The 12,086-nt window shown below is 38.3% G+C and overlaps 1 protein-coding gene across 1 annotated transcript in view; it reads right to left on the bottom strand.

Moving 5' to 3' along the window:
• Positions 1-12,086, bottom strand: part of TRDN (triadin) — a 233,828-nt gene that overhangs the window by 52,671 nt on the left and 169,071 nt on the right. Inside the window, exons 26-28 of the mRNA XM_082481943.1 lie at positions 8,471-8,521; positions 6,652-6,702; positions 6,020-6,070 (exon numbers count right to left, since the gene is read on the bottom strand). Of these exons, the coding sequence (XP_082338069.1) occupies positions 6,020-6,070; positions 6,652-6,702; positions 8,471-8,521 (153 nt within the window). The remainder of the gene's footprint in view (positions 1-6,019; positions 6,071-6,651; positions 6,703-8,470; positions 8,522-12,086) is intronic.

The raw sequence follows: 12,086 nt of genomic DNA, 5'->3' as shown, positions 1-12,086 counted from the left end.
TCCCTTATGAGGAAAGGCTGAGAGAGCTGGGACTCTTTAGCCTGGAGAAGAGAAGGCTGAGGGGAGACCTTATTATGGCGTACAAGTATCTAAAGGGTGGGTTGAAGGAGAATGGAGCCAGGCTCTTTTCAATGGTTCCCAGTGACAGGATGAGGGGTAATGGGCACAAGTTAGAACATAGGAAGTTCTGTTCAAATATATGGAAAAACTTCTTTACGGTGAGGGTGAGAGAGCACTGGCACAGGCTGCCCAGGGAGGTTGTGGAGTCCCCTTCTCTGGAGATTTTCAAGACCCGCCTGGATGCAGTCCTGAGTAATGTGCTCTGGGCAATCCTGCTTTGGCAGGGGAGTTGGACTAGATGATCTCTAGAGGTCCCTTCCAACTCTGAAAATTCCATGATTCCATGATTCTGTGAAAAAACAATCTTTATAAATCAGATCCATGGCAGGCCTTGTTAAGGATTTAAACCATCCCATAAAGGCTGTGCTTATTACTTTATTAAGATGTTCAACACACTTATTATTAAAGCATAATTTCCTTTTGCAGAAACCACTTGGGCTCTGTCTCTGTCTCATGATTTCCCAGATATTTGTCTGTGTTCTGACTTTAATTATCATTTCACCAATTTTCTCACTGATTTTTAAATCTCTGAAGAACCCTAGAGTAATTTAAAATATTGTATTTACCCTGACACTTTGAGACAGACAGTTACTGATTTAGCTGAAGTTAGTGGAAGTTTTGACTAAGTTCTTACATTTATTTTGGTTATAGACATAGAAGTTATGGTAAAACAAGATCAAATGCAGACTCATCCCCTCTGTCAGGTACTCCGTGATAACTGTTCATATGCATGCTGTTATGTTGAAGTGAAAACCACCTCATGTAGGCAGCTACAGCAAAGCAGCTGGCATTCACTAAGTTGATACCATCTTTGCCCATCTCACCATAAATTGTCCATCTGTTCATAGCTTGAGAAGTAGGTACTGTTTTAAAATATGTAAGAACTGTATAAAGTGATCTTTCTCTCTTAGGTCTTCCAAACAGATATTTTATCTCTCTCTTCCAGCCTTTCTGAGTTCAGAATTTCTTTTACTTATATCAAGAGAAATTTTAATCCTGTTAAGAAACCTCAGTTAAAAGAACCAGTATAGTGAGCAACAGAGGGAAGAATTTAGCCTTTGAATTAGCTGGAGAATCTGTGTTTAGAATGATTCTCATTCAGTAGCAGGAAATACTTTTCCTGCCCTTTTCCTCCTCTGGTCCAGGTTTTAATGAACAGGTTTGGAGAAATAGCTTCTTATTCAATTATCTTCATGCATTTTATTATTAATGGGCAAGGAAGATGTTGCGGTTGAACTCCCCTGCATAACCTGACTATACCTTTTGTCCTAATTTGTAAGACATATCTGTCAGACCTACTAAGAAAAAATTAATTCACTAGATAACCCCCCAAAAGTTTACAGTGTTTTTCTCTTTACTACCAGCAGTGCCTTAATGAAAATACAAAAGCACATTGCCTAGAATGAAAGCAGCACAAGTGTACGAGTTCTGTTTCAGATTATCAGGATTCGCACTATGTGGATTATCAGCCCCCTGTAAAGTCACTGGGTAGAGGCGGTAAGAGAGTGGTTACGTTCCTGAGCGAGTCCCCTTTGACTGTGTGTGGAGTCTGGGCCAGCCTCTTATAGACAACTAAGGAACTGGGAATACTGACTCTTGGCAGAAGCCTGACTTCTCCCATCCCTGTCTGAGTCGGTGAAACTTGATGCCCCACACATATGAGGATGGATTCAAGCACTCTCCCAAAGATAGGCACAAATCTCTGAAAATATCGCACAAGGCCAAGGAGAGGGGCAGAGCTACCCAGGGATCCAATCTCTCTGCCACATCAGGGGGTGCAAATCTCTCTCTGCCAATCTCACTTTTCAGAGGGAGTGCAAAGTGGTTTTAGAGAGGGACAGGTTTTCTCTGGAACTGTGCAGAAAAGAGTGCAATTGGACCATAAAATAGCAATAAATCAGAGGAAGCCTGATTCTGTGAGCTGTTGAGAAGCACGTGGTCCCAGGCAGAGAGAATCCTGGTTTCTGATCTCAAATATTACGTGAAAAAATAATATTATGCAACGAGAATTTTGTTTTATTGCATAATCATGTATAATAAAAAGTTATAGATATGCATTCAGCAGACTTTTCAGAGTGCTATTATGGAGATCTGGGAGTCCCAGCATGTAGCAGTCCCTACCTGGAGGAAATACCTTTAGTATCAGGAGATGTTCTTTCATTTACAATTCTGTTTTGACTACTGAATGTATATTTCTACATATATATGCAGGTGCTACTTATTCAGCTTGAATATTTTCCTTCATAGTTTGCCATAAAACATGCCTCATCTTTAATTTATATAAACTGCTTTTTGGAATTAAAATTTTATCTCCTTCCTTTTATGAAATGGTATTCATTCATATTATGTATGTTATTTCTGTTCTTTTTCTCTTATTTTCTAATGTCTCTTGAAAATTTTTTACAGAGAAGTGCTGACTCACAATGGGAATTTTATACCTCCCGCTACAACTCATTCTTGGTATTTACATATTTGTCATTATCTTAGTGTCTGACTTTTAAAGCTCTGATGTTTTCCTGAGGTATTTCTTATAACCAATGTTCAGCAATGATATTCTGTAATGGATGGACCATTTGAACAGGCTGATATTGCAATTTTTATACAACTAATATATCTACCTTACATTTAGGTTCATTATTATTTGGGATTTTCTATTGCAATTTTATATCCAGCTTGTGTGAATTCGACTTTTACATTTCAAAAACGTATTTATCTTAACAAAGGGGTTACATTGTGGCCACTTCTATTAATGCAGTTTACACTGGATTTGACAGATGTCTGTAAAGGGGCAAGTGCTAATCAAACCACTGCCATTTCTCAAGGTGTGTTTTGGTTGGCTAGTTTAAACTGACATGTCCACTGAAGAAGTTCCCTGTGTACTCTCGCTTGGCTAAAAAAAAGTACCAGTGCTCATAAAAGTGACCTCTTGTTTGCACTTCTTTACAGGGCAATGGCCACAAAATTTCTGGAACGCTTTTCCCTACAGAGGCTTTTCTCAAACTGTCTGCCTGATCTATGCGACATGTCACTTATCATTGTTAAGAAAGAGAGGTTTAGCGAAGCACAGCATCCCACATGGATGCTTAAAGCCACTTTGCTCATTGGGGTTACACTCTTCTGACAAAATGTCAATGTCTTGTCATACATATTCAGTGTCACTGAGTTAGTTGTATTTGCTTTTGGAAGTGCTGCATCTGTATGAATCCCAACAGCTAAGAAATGGCTGATGAAGATCTGTCACATGAAACAGAAAAGACAGAAACAACTTTAAAAAACCTGCAGCCACTGAGCTGAACTGCTTCAAAATGAGTTTGTATAAGATTTGCTGTGTCATGAACTTCGGTGACTAGAAAATGACTGAATTGTATTGTAGACACTAAGGTGGCGTCACTATGCACATGTATACAACCTGAAATCTTCCTGCTGAAGTTGCACTTTTCTGTTGCAGTCTTGCTCCAGGGGCCTCGAAGGATCTGCACTCCATACCAGACACTCTACAGACCTAACTAAGATACACAAGACTGAAAAAGAAGGCAGTCGGCCTGATCATGTGTCTGACAGCATCTAATCCAAATATTTTAAGTTCTTATAAAGCCAGCTAGAGTCAAAGAGAAATGCTTTCACTGTGGTGACATATCAGTTGCTCTCAGTGAGCTGTGCAAGACAAGTACATCCACAGGTGACGTGCAAGGATGCACACTAGCCACTAGGGAAAACTGAAGCGAGTAGTGCTCATCCCACTTGGGAAGCTGGTAAAGGCTATGCAGACTCAGCACTCTTAATCCCCACTAAATTATGGCATTGCTCATCCAAATATCCTGCCGTTACTGTAAAAACAGTCAGTTTTAGATCAGACTTCATCCGCCATTGTTCTTTATCAAAATAATCACAGGTGTCTCTAATGTGACCTTGTACTGCAGTGGAGTTAAACTCAGCATACTCTGCACTAAGCATTCAGATCTTGGTTCTTGTGCCTTGACAAATGGGAAACTCTAAAACTGTAAGGTGACACAACAACACAGAATCTGTTAAGTCTCTTACTTATAGGTAAGGTAATCTATAGGTAAAAATGTTAGCCCGTGTGGAAAAATTCAGCGTGGTATGAAAACTTACTGCGAACATAGCTCATACCTTCTACTGCTATAGTGTAAGGAAAATCTTGCATGCATCCTACCAACTACTATGGGAAGAGTACTTAATTTCATACAAAAAAGAAGAAAAAAGTGGAGTTAATCACTTCGGGGTACTGAGGTTTTTTTCTCAAATACACTGAGCATAAACCACTTCATGGGCAGCCAGCAAAATTCTACAGTGTTTAATTAAACATGTCCTTCCTCGAAAGAACTGTTTTGGAACTTGAAAGGATCTTTTATTTACCAGTTGTTTCACTGGCTGATCAAACTGAGTTAATTAACTCCTTTTAAATACTCGTTTTTTCTGTATATTTGGTTGGGGGTTTGACACTTCACTGAAGCTAATTCAATGGCAGCGCAGCTAAAAAACTCTTACAGACATATATTACTTCTTTATAATGTTTGATGTTTTGTAATAAATAGTATTTTACTTTTCTTATCACTTAAATTTAAATAAATCAGTCTTCAAACTTGAGATATTTATGGAGAGCTGAAGTCAAAAATTAGATAAGAAACTCAACAAGAAGTTCAATAGTCAAATACTTAAGGGTCTAATCAATGTTAACTCTTTGTTATCCCACCTATGTTTCACAGATATGTTTGCAAGAACCTATCAGGAAGTCTGTAGGCTTTGCTTGCCTGAAGCTCAAAATATAAAAGCCAAGTAATCAATAGACAAAAACCCCACCCTATTTCAGTACTCCCTGTTGACTAAAGTAAATTAAAAGAAATGGTACAATAATGTGTCCCTATTTTTCTAATGTCCTTGACCTTGGACTGACAATCCAGGTTCATCTATTTTGACTACTTCAAAGAGTTTCAAACTCTTTAAGCCTTAGTTCCTTTTGTAGCACTTCAGCCTTCACTTTGCTCCTCGGTACAACTGTGCAAAGTAATAGCTGATTTCTACTATTCCACTATATATTACCTACATATACTATGTGAAATAGCTGCACTTCAAAACTTGCAAATATTATCTTCCATAACTTTGTCAAAAAAATATTGCCTCATTATTTCCAGTGATCCTTAGGGAAAATCTAAAGATAGGAAGTAATATTAATCCATTATCTGAAGTAGTTTTCAAAACCAACTGGAAGTTTTTAAGATCGACTACTATATTGCATTGGCTCAAATGACTGTTATTAGTTAGCAATTTATTACATATTCTTATCCATGTTAAATTATTTATCATTCAACCTGAGAGACTGCTTTCTACTGAGCAAGTGGTATTTAATCAATATGCAAATAATGTCAAAGAAAACTAAGTTTTGCTTGAATTTAGTTGATATGAATAAATACATCTGAAAGTATTTGGTTAATTACAGTTACAGTTTTATCACTGTCTGAAAATGCCTAGTATTCAAGATTGTAATTGATCTTTATTTGATGGCTAGTGCTGATGTTTCAATGTAAGAAGAGAGAGCAAAGCACAATCAAATAATGTGTTATTGAAGAAAAGTAAAATGCAATCTGAAATGACAAATTTAAATAGAAAGAATAAGACAAAATTAAGAAAGAAGAAAACAAGTCCTCATAACTTTGGGGGCTATAAAGTACTGCTGCTACAATTTGCTTGTATAGCCCCATACGTATCTCACATTTATCACTCAGGTAAAAAGGATGTCCAGTAGTAAAGGATGTCAGTCAAGGATATTTATGGACGTCTAAGTGAAGAAACTAGGATTTCTTTTGAGAATACTTGCACAAGGGATTTATTTTCTCAACTGAATCTTATGCTAAGGCTCAGCTCAACTTGAAATTTTTACCTTTTTCCTTAGTTGTAGCTGAAGCCTTCATTTCTTTTCCTTTTGAAGAGTCTGGAAAAGATGTCAAGCACAAAAAAGGAAGGAGAAAGTTAGTAATATAAACTCTGTCCATCAGTACTGTAACAAATGTGTATAACACCAGATCAAGGAAAATATGCAAGAGATAAGTGTTAAGAATTAGAATTTCTGTTTACTTCAATAAAAGGTTCGACTTAAGATTTGAAAGGAAACCAAATATTATTCCCACTAAATTAGCCGGTAAATCTTCTGTAGTTCAAACCATGCACTGATTCCTGTGCAGCCTATTATCTTGGCATGTCATGTGAATTCAGTAACAGCTCTGTTACTAATTCATTCAGAATAGACCAGCATTCCCGCTGCAATATTGGCTGTGCAGGTCAGACAGCAGTTAAAGAACACCACAATAAGGGTTAGGATTTTATTATTTCTGAATTGTGTCAGACACTGTTCCTTTCAATATATCAGATCTTTTAAGTGAGAAGAAGCTAGGTTTAGTTCCTTTTCACCAAAAGCCTGTAATTCAAAATATATCGAAACGGCACTGAGATACCAGCAGACCCTTTCATGAGGACGACTGGTTATTTCCCAACCACATAATGATAAGACATTACCCTTTTCCTTTAAGGCTGCTGAAGGCTTCACATCTTTTCTTTTAGCAGTCTCTAGAAAGAAACATTTAACATTTATCACAAGTCAGGTTAGAGAAATGAGATGACATTTGAAAAGAAAGCAAGTCAAACAATTTGATATGTAGAGAGCAAAAAAGATGCGATAATTAAATGGATTTAACAGCATGGAAATAAAGTACAGGACAAAACAACGAGGTCATTCATTCATCCTTTTAGACTTGGATATGCAAAATAATAAGCCTTCAATATGTCATTAGTTTCTTTGCGTTTTGAGGAAACTGTTAAGCTGTCTCTCAAGTAGACAATGAAGAATAATGACTTACAAAGAGGAAAGCAATTCTATAGAGCAGTTGACATCAATGGATTTTTCTTCTGCTGAACCCAAATAAAAAATTAAACCCCACTGATACAATTAAAATATTAAGAATACTGGTCTTGAAAGCCAGAGGCTGCCGATAAAGGTAAGTAGGAGTTTTCTTTATTCAGGAGTGACAAAAGGACCAGTTACTCATTTAGGACTCCATTATTCCTTTAATATCAAAAAGGCCATATGGGTATTGCCTGTGAACAGGATTTCACTTCCTGCATATATATAGCCTTTTAAAATCACAGGCAAGCTAGGTATAAAATAAGAACAGTGCTCATCCTTCTAATGTACATTCATATATTTTATGTCGCAATGAATAGTCCAAGAATATAATTGTATCTTTAATCTTTTTCTGAAGTATATAACAAAATGTTAATGCAGATGAGAAAAAAACATTGATACTCTAGTTCTCTTTTTCTTGTACTTGGCAAGACAGAATCTAGTACAAAAGAAAAATCCACTAATAAAAGAAAACTATGATCTTGTTGTGGTGCCCAGGTGAGACACATGGACTGACAACAGTGACAAAGAGGAGACTCCTAAGGGCCAAGCGGTGCCCTGGCTTCATTCCCCTGCAGCTTTCACAAGAAATAATGCGTTCCTCCCAGAAGTGCATCACTTTGCTGTATGTCTATTCAGTACCCTGCACTGTGCCAGTCATTATCTAGACTGCATTGAGTATCTCCAGCTTCCAAAAAAATGGGACTTTGCCACAATTTGAACGTCAGATGTGCCTTTCTTGCTCAGGAACCATGCACAGTTCTGCTAGCCTTTGCTATTTCCTTGAAATTTTTGAGCTGTTTCAGTAGTCTTCAGAAAGCGATCAAGTACCCGTGAATCCTACAATTCTTTGTGTTAGTGTTCAATACATGTCGCATTGCAAGAAATAGGGTTTTCTCCAAATAGACACTACCAAATAATCTGTGACCTCTGTGTGCACAGCCAGCAGGGCAGCTTCCTGCAGTTGAAATCATTAGAGTTGTATGTGTCTGTGTTGCAAATAAATTAGGAAAACCCCCTGACTTATATCAGTCACCCTCAAACACCTGGGTCTGTCAGTAGCCTCAGTCAGTCTCTCTCAGTCAACCACATTCTTAAGTCATAGACACATGGACCAGATTTAGTCCAGTTCCCTGCAGGAATGTCCCCACCAAGGGTGTTAGACAACTTGTTTTTGACAGACTAACATCCAAAGGTGGTACAAAAATACGTTTTAGTATTTCTCCCAGGATGCAAATTCAAATCTCTGGGTTTAAAAGAAGCCCAGGTGGTTACTAAGGATCTGTACAGCACAAATGTTGTTAAAAACAGTATAATGGATAAAATAATCTAAACATGAACTATCATCCTTGTATACCCTTATTCAAGACCTATTTGTAGCATTGAATAGCTGCTCTGATATTCAGTTCTGAATTTCATAACTTCTTTACTCACCTTTTTCCTTTGATTCCCCCAGATTTTTGGGATTTTTTCCTTTTAGAGAATCTGTAAGGAGGTAATTAAGTTTTTGAGACTCAGAAGTTAGGACCGCCTTTCTACATTTGCAAGGAAACACAACAAATATTCAAAAATTAAGACTAAAATCGCGAACATAAATGGGTGAAACCTTGACCTCTCTTTACATCCTCTGTAGTGAACATCTTACATTTTTAAAAGTGTTAGTAGCAAATGCAACAGTAGAAGTTACTATAGATCACTCTCTAGAGGTTTTGCAGAAGGGAATTGGAAAGGAGAAGGTGAAAATGCCAGTGAAGACAGAGAATTAGAAATTCTTAGGGACTTAGCCAAGACTTCATGAAGACAGAAAGAATTCTGTTTTCTCTGGTGGGCTGAAGCCTAATTTTAGCATGCATTTAGGGTCAGCAAGCACAGGATAAACATACATTATGTTGTATAAACAACTAATATATAATTATTTTTTTTAACACAAAAGCCTTTTAAGCTCTTATGTATGTAATTCGGGGAATATTAGGAGGAAACTGTTTTCTTCAAAGTGAGGAAGTAATTTCATAGGTTTATGAATGTATGTGGTTTAAGTAAGAGAATATCACAGCTTGCAGGATGCTGAGTAGACCCAGTTACACTCCATCTGACAGGATATAGCACCTAAGCATCTAGGAAAAACATGTTATTTATTCCAAATTAAAGTTAAATAAATCTTCAGTAAAACTATATAAAGCTAAAAGAAGATACTTTCCAATTAAGTTTAAAACTCTGATCATCCTCCCGGCTGCCATGGTACCAGGAAATGATCCCACTTATCCGTCTGGCTTTAAGCATGAGTTGTAACAGAAAAGCTTCTCTTCCAAGGTGGCTGAATTCTTTGGAGAAAGGTACTTAAATTAGGAGCCTGGTCTTCACAGCAGCAAGTGGGCTCCTTCAGGGGACTGAGACACAAACCATTGCCTTTGGCCTTATGGGTTGCATGACATGTGCCAATGAGGGTTTTTTTGTCATCCATGTAGCAGCTCTCCCTGAGATTTCCTATGATTTGTAGCTCCTAAAGCAGGTTCAGCACTTTTGACTCTTACAACTTTTGGATACAGCTATGAATGCAGGACGCTTTCCATGGTGCACTGACTTCCCCACCCTTTGAGCCAAGGCCACCAAGATCACCAGTCCTGCTTCCCTTCCAGGGAGCAGATTTTCATCTTCAGGGGTTTAAACAGGGACTCACTGAAGACTTTTCAAACTTCTGCTCTTGACTGACCACTTTCCTGCTTGTCCCAAAAGGAGGAAAACATAAAGTTGGCTTAAAGCCAACATTCACCTTGCTGCTTCCCTCACGCATCCTACTCCAGGGGTGAAGCTGCATCAGGTTAGGAAGATGGTACAGAAAGACGCAGCAGCAGCAGTATGTGAACTCTTCAGGGTAAAGATCTAGTTCTCATGCAAATGACAGCAACAAATAAGTAGATGGAAATAGGAGGAAATATTAACTGAACAGACACTGCTTTTCTGTAGGTGAGTCTCACAACATAACTTTCTATTTTTAAAGAAGAAAAATGTGTGTTATAAGTTAAGATAAAAATGCTACAGGCAAGGTGTTTCATTTTACTTTTCCTTTAAAGGAAGCACAAGCATTATATAGCAAGCACAAATTGGCACATTTTTTTCTTTAATGACAATGTGCTATTATGTATATGGCAAGAAAGAAATATACACTACTGACTTATTTCCCCTACAAATCTATGCATAAAAATAAATAGGCTTGTTATCCACACATAACCGACATATGAAAAGATGCAAAGATATCCCAAAAGATGTGAAAAGCAAACAAGAGGGAGAAAAGGAGCATTTGTTTGGAAAACAAATCATGGAACACAGGGTAAGAGTGAATTTACGTTATCTGTGTAGCACAAATGCTGTCACTTTATTAACTCAGCATAGTGAAAATCTAGTGAATTTCTTAGAAAAATTCAGTGAGGAGTTCTATGTGATATATCATGAGAGTTTAATGCCACTGTTAGAGACTCTGGATGAAAGAGCTTCTACTCTGATTAGCTTGGTAAGATATCTACCAAAAAAACACCTTATACCTTAGAGTTTCATTGGCCTCACATTATTTGAATATGCTTATGTCAACAGAAAAATCAGCTTTCATATTAATTATTTTAAGTGGCCTTCTTTACTCTTCTTTACTTCAGGAAAAAGCTGAAAGGTAGTTATAAATTCAGAAGGGGTCTTGAGATGTCCTTTATAACAAGACAATGGAAAATATATTCTTCCAGTGTTCTCCTTAATTACTACCAATAAAATTAGACTCTAAGATTGTATTCACCTCATAAAATAGATAACGTAACATTGTGAGGCTGTGATCTATAGAGTATCCCAGCAATAACTCCAAATTCAAGGATTTATTTTTTCTGTCTCTGCTTTAAATAAAAACACTATGCATCAGTTCATGAAAAATAGTCTGCTTTGTGATAAGGTTTTTGGTCTGGGCATCATCCTTGTTCACCCAAACTTAGCCCATTCTTCAAACTGGATGAGGTATGATGATGTCTTTTTTATTGCATAAGGTGCCAGGCAAACATTAATCATTGCAAGTATTTAACACCTCATCTAAAAATGTTCCTTTATTTGGTTTTAGATGAACAGTAACAAACTCCTGAGACACATAATTATGCTGCTCTGAAACATGCTGGCTACACTGAAGCACACTTGAGGTCTTACAGAGATAAACCAGGGGCTCCTGAGGTAACAGGAGCCAACAGGGAAATACCAGTGAAATACCGCAAAGGAACTAAGGGGTGTTCCTTTAAGAAGGTGACATGGCCGACAGTCCAGCTGAAGTGACTCTACACCAATGCCTGCAGCATGGGCAACAAACAGGAGGAGTTGGAAGCTACCATGCTGCTACAAAGCTATGACCTAGTTGCCATTACTGAAACTTGGTGGGACAGACCCCATGACTGGAGTGCAGCTGTCTATGGCTACAGGCAGTTCAGAAGGGACAGGCGAGGAAGGAGTGGCAGAGGTGTTGCCTCCTACATCAAGAAATGGATAGAGTGTGAAGAGCCGTCTCTGAAGAATAGCCACGAGCAGGTTGAAAGTTTATGGGTAAGAATTAGAGACCAAAGCAGCAAAGGGAACCTTGTAGTTAGTGCCTCCTACAGGCTGCCCAATAAAGGGGAGCCCATTGGTGAAGCCTTCTTACTCCAGCTCCAGAAGGCACCATGCTTGCAGGCTCTAGTCCTGCTGGGGGACTTCAACCACCCTGGCATCTGCTGGAAAAGTAGCATGGAGAGCTGTAGGCAATCCAGGAGACTCCTAGAGCACATGGAGGATATCTTCTTACCCCAGGTAATAGAGAGCCCTACCAGAGGGGATGCAATATTGGACCTGTTGGTCACCAATACCAGTGACCTAATCAGTGATGTCAAGATTGGAGGCAGCGTGGGCTGCAGTGACCATGCATTGGTGGAGGGCCCAGAAGGCCAACAATGTCCTGGGCTGCATCAAAAGAAGCATGGCCAGCAAGTTGAGGGAGGTGATTCTGCCCTTCTACTCCACTCTGTTGAGACCACGCCTGGAGTACTGTGTCCAG

This window comes from Vanellus vanellus (genome assembly GCF_965231255.1).
Source record: "Vanellus vanellus genome assembly, chromosome: 3".
Classification (NCBI taxonomy): Eukaryota; Metazoa; Chordata; class Aves; order Charadriiformes; family Charadriidae; genus Vanellus; species Vanellus vanellus.
The sequence above is the reverse complement of the archived record's forward strand: the minus strand, read 5'-3'. Positions and strand labels throughout refer to the sequence as shown.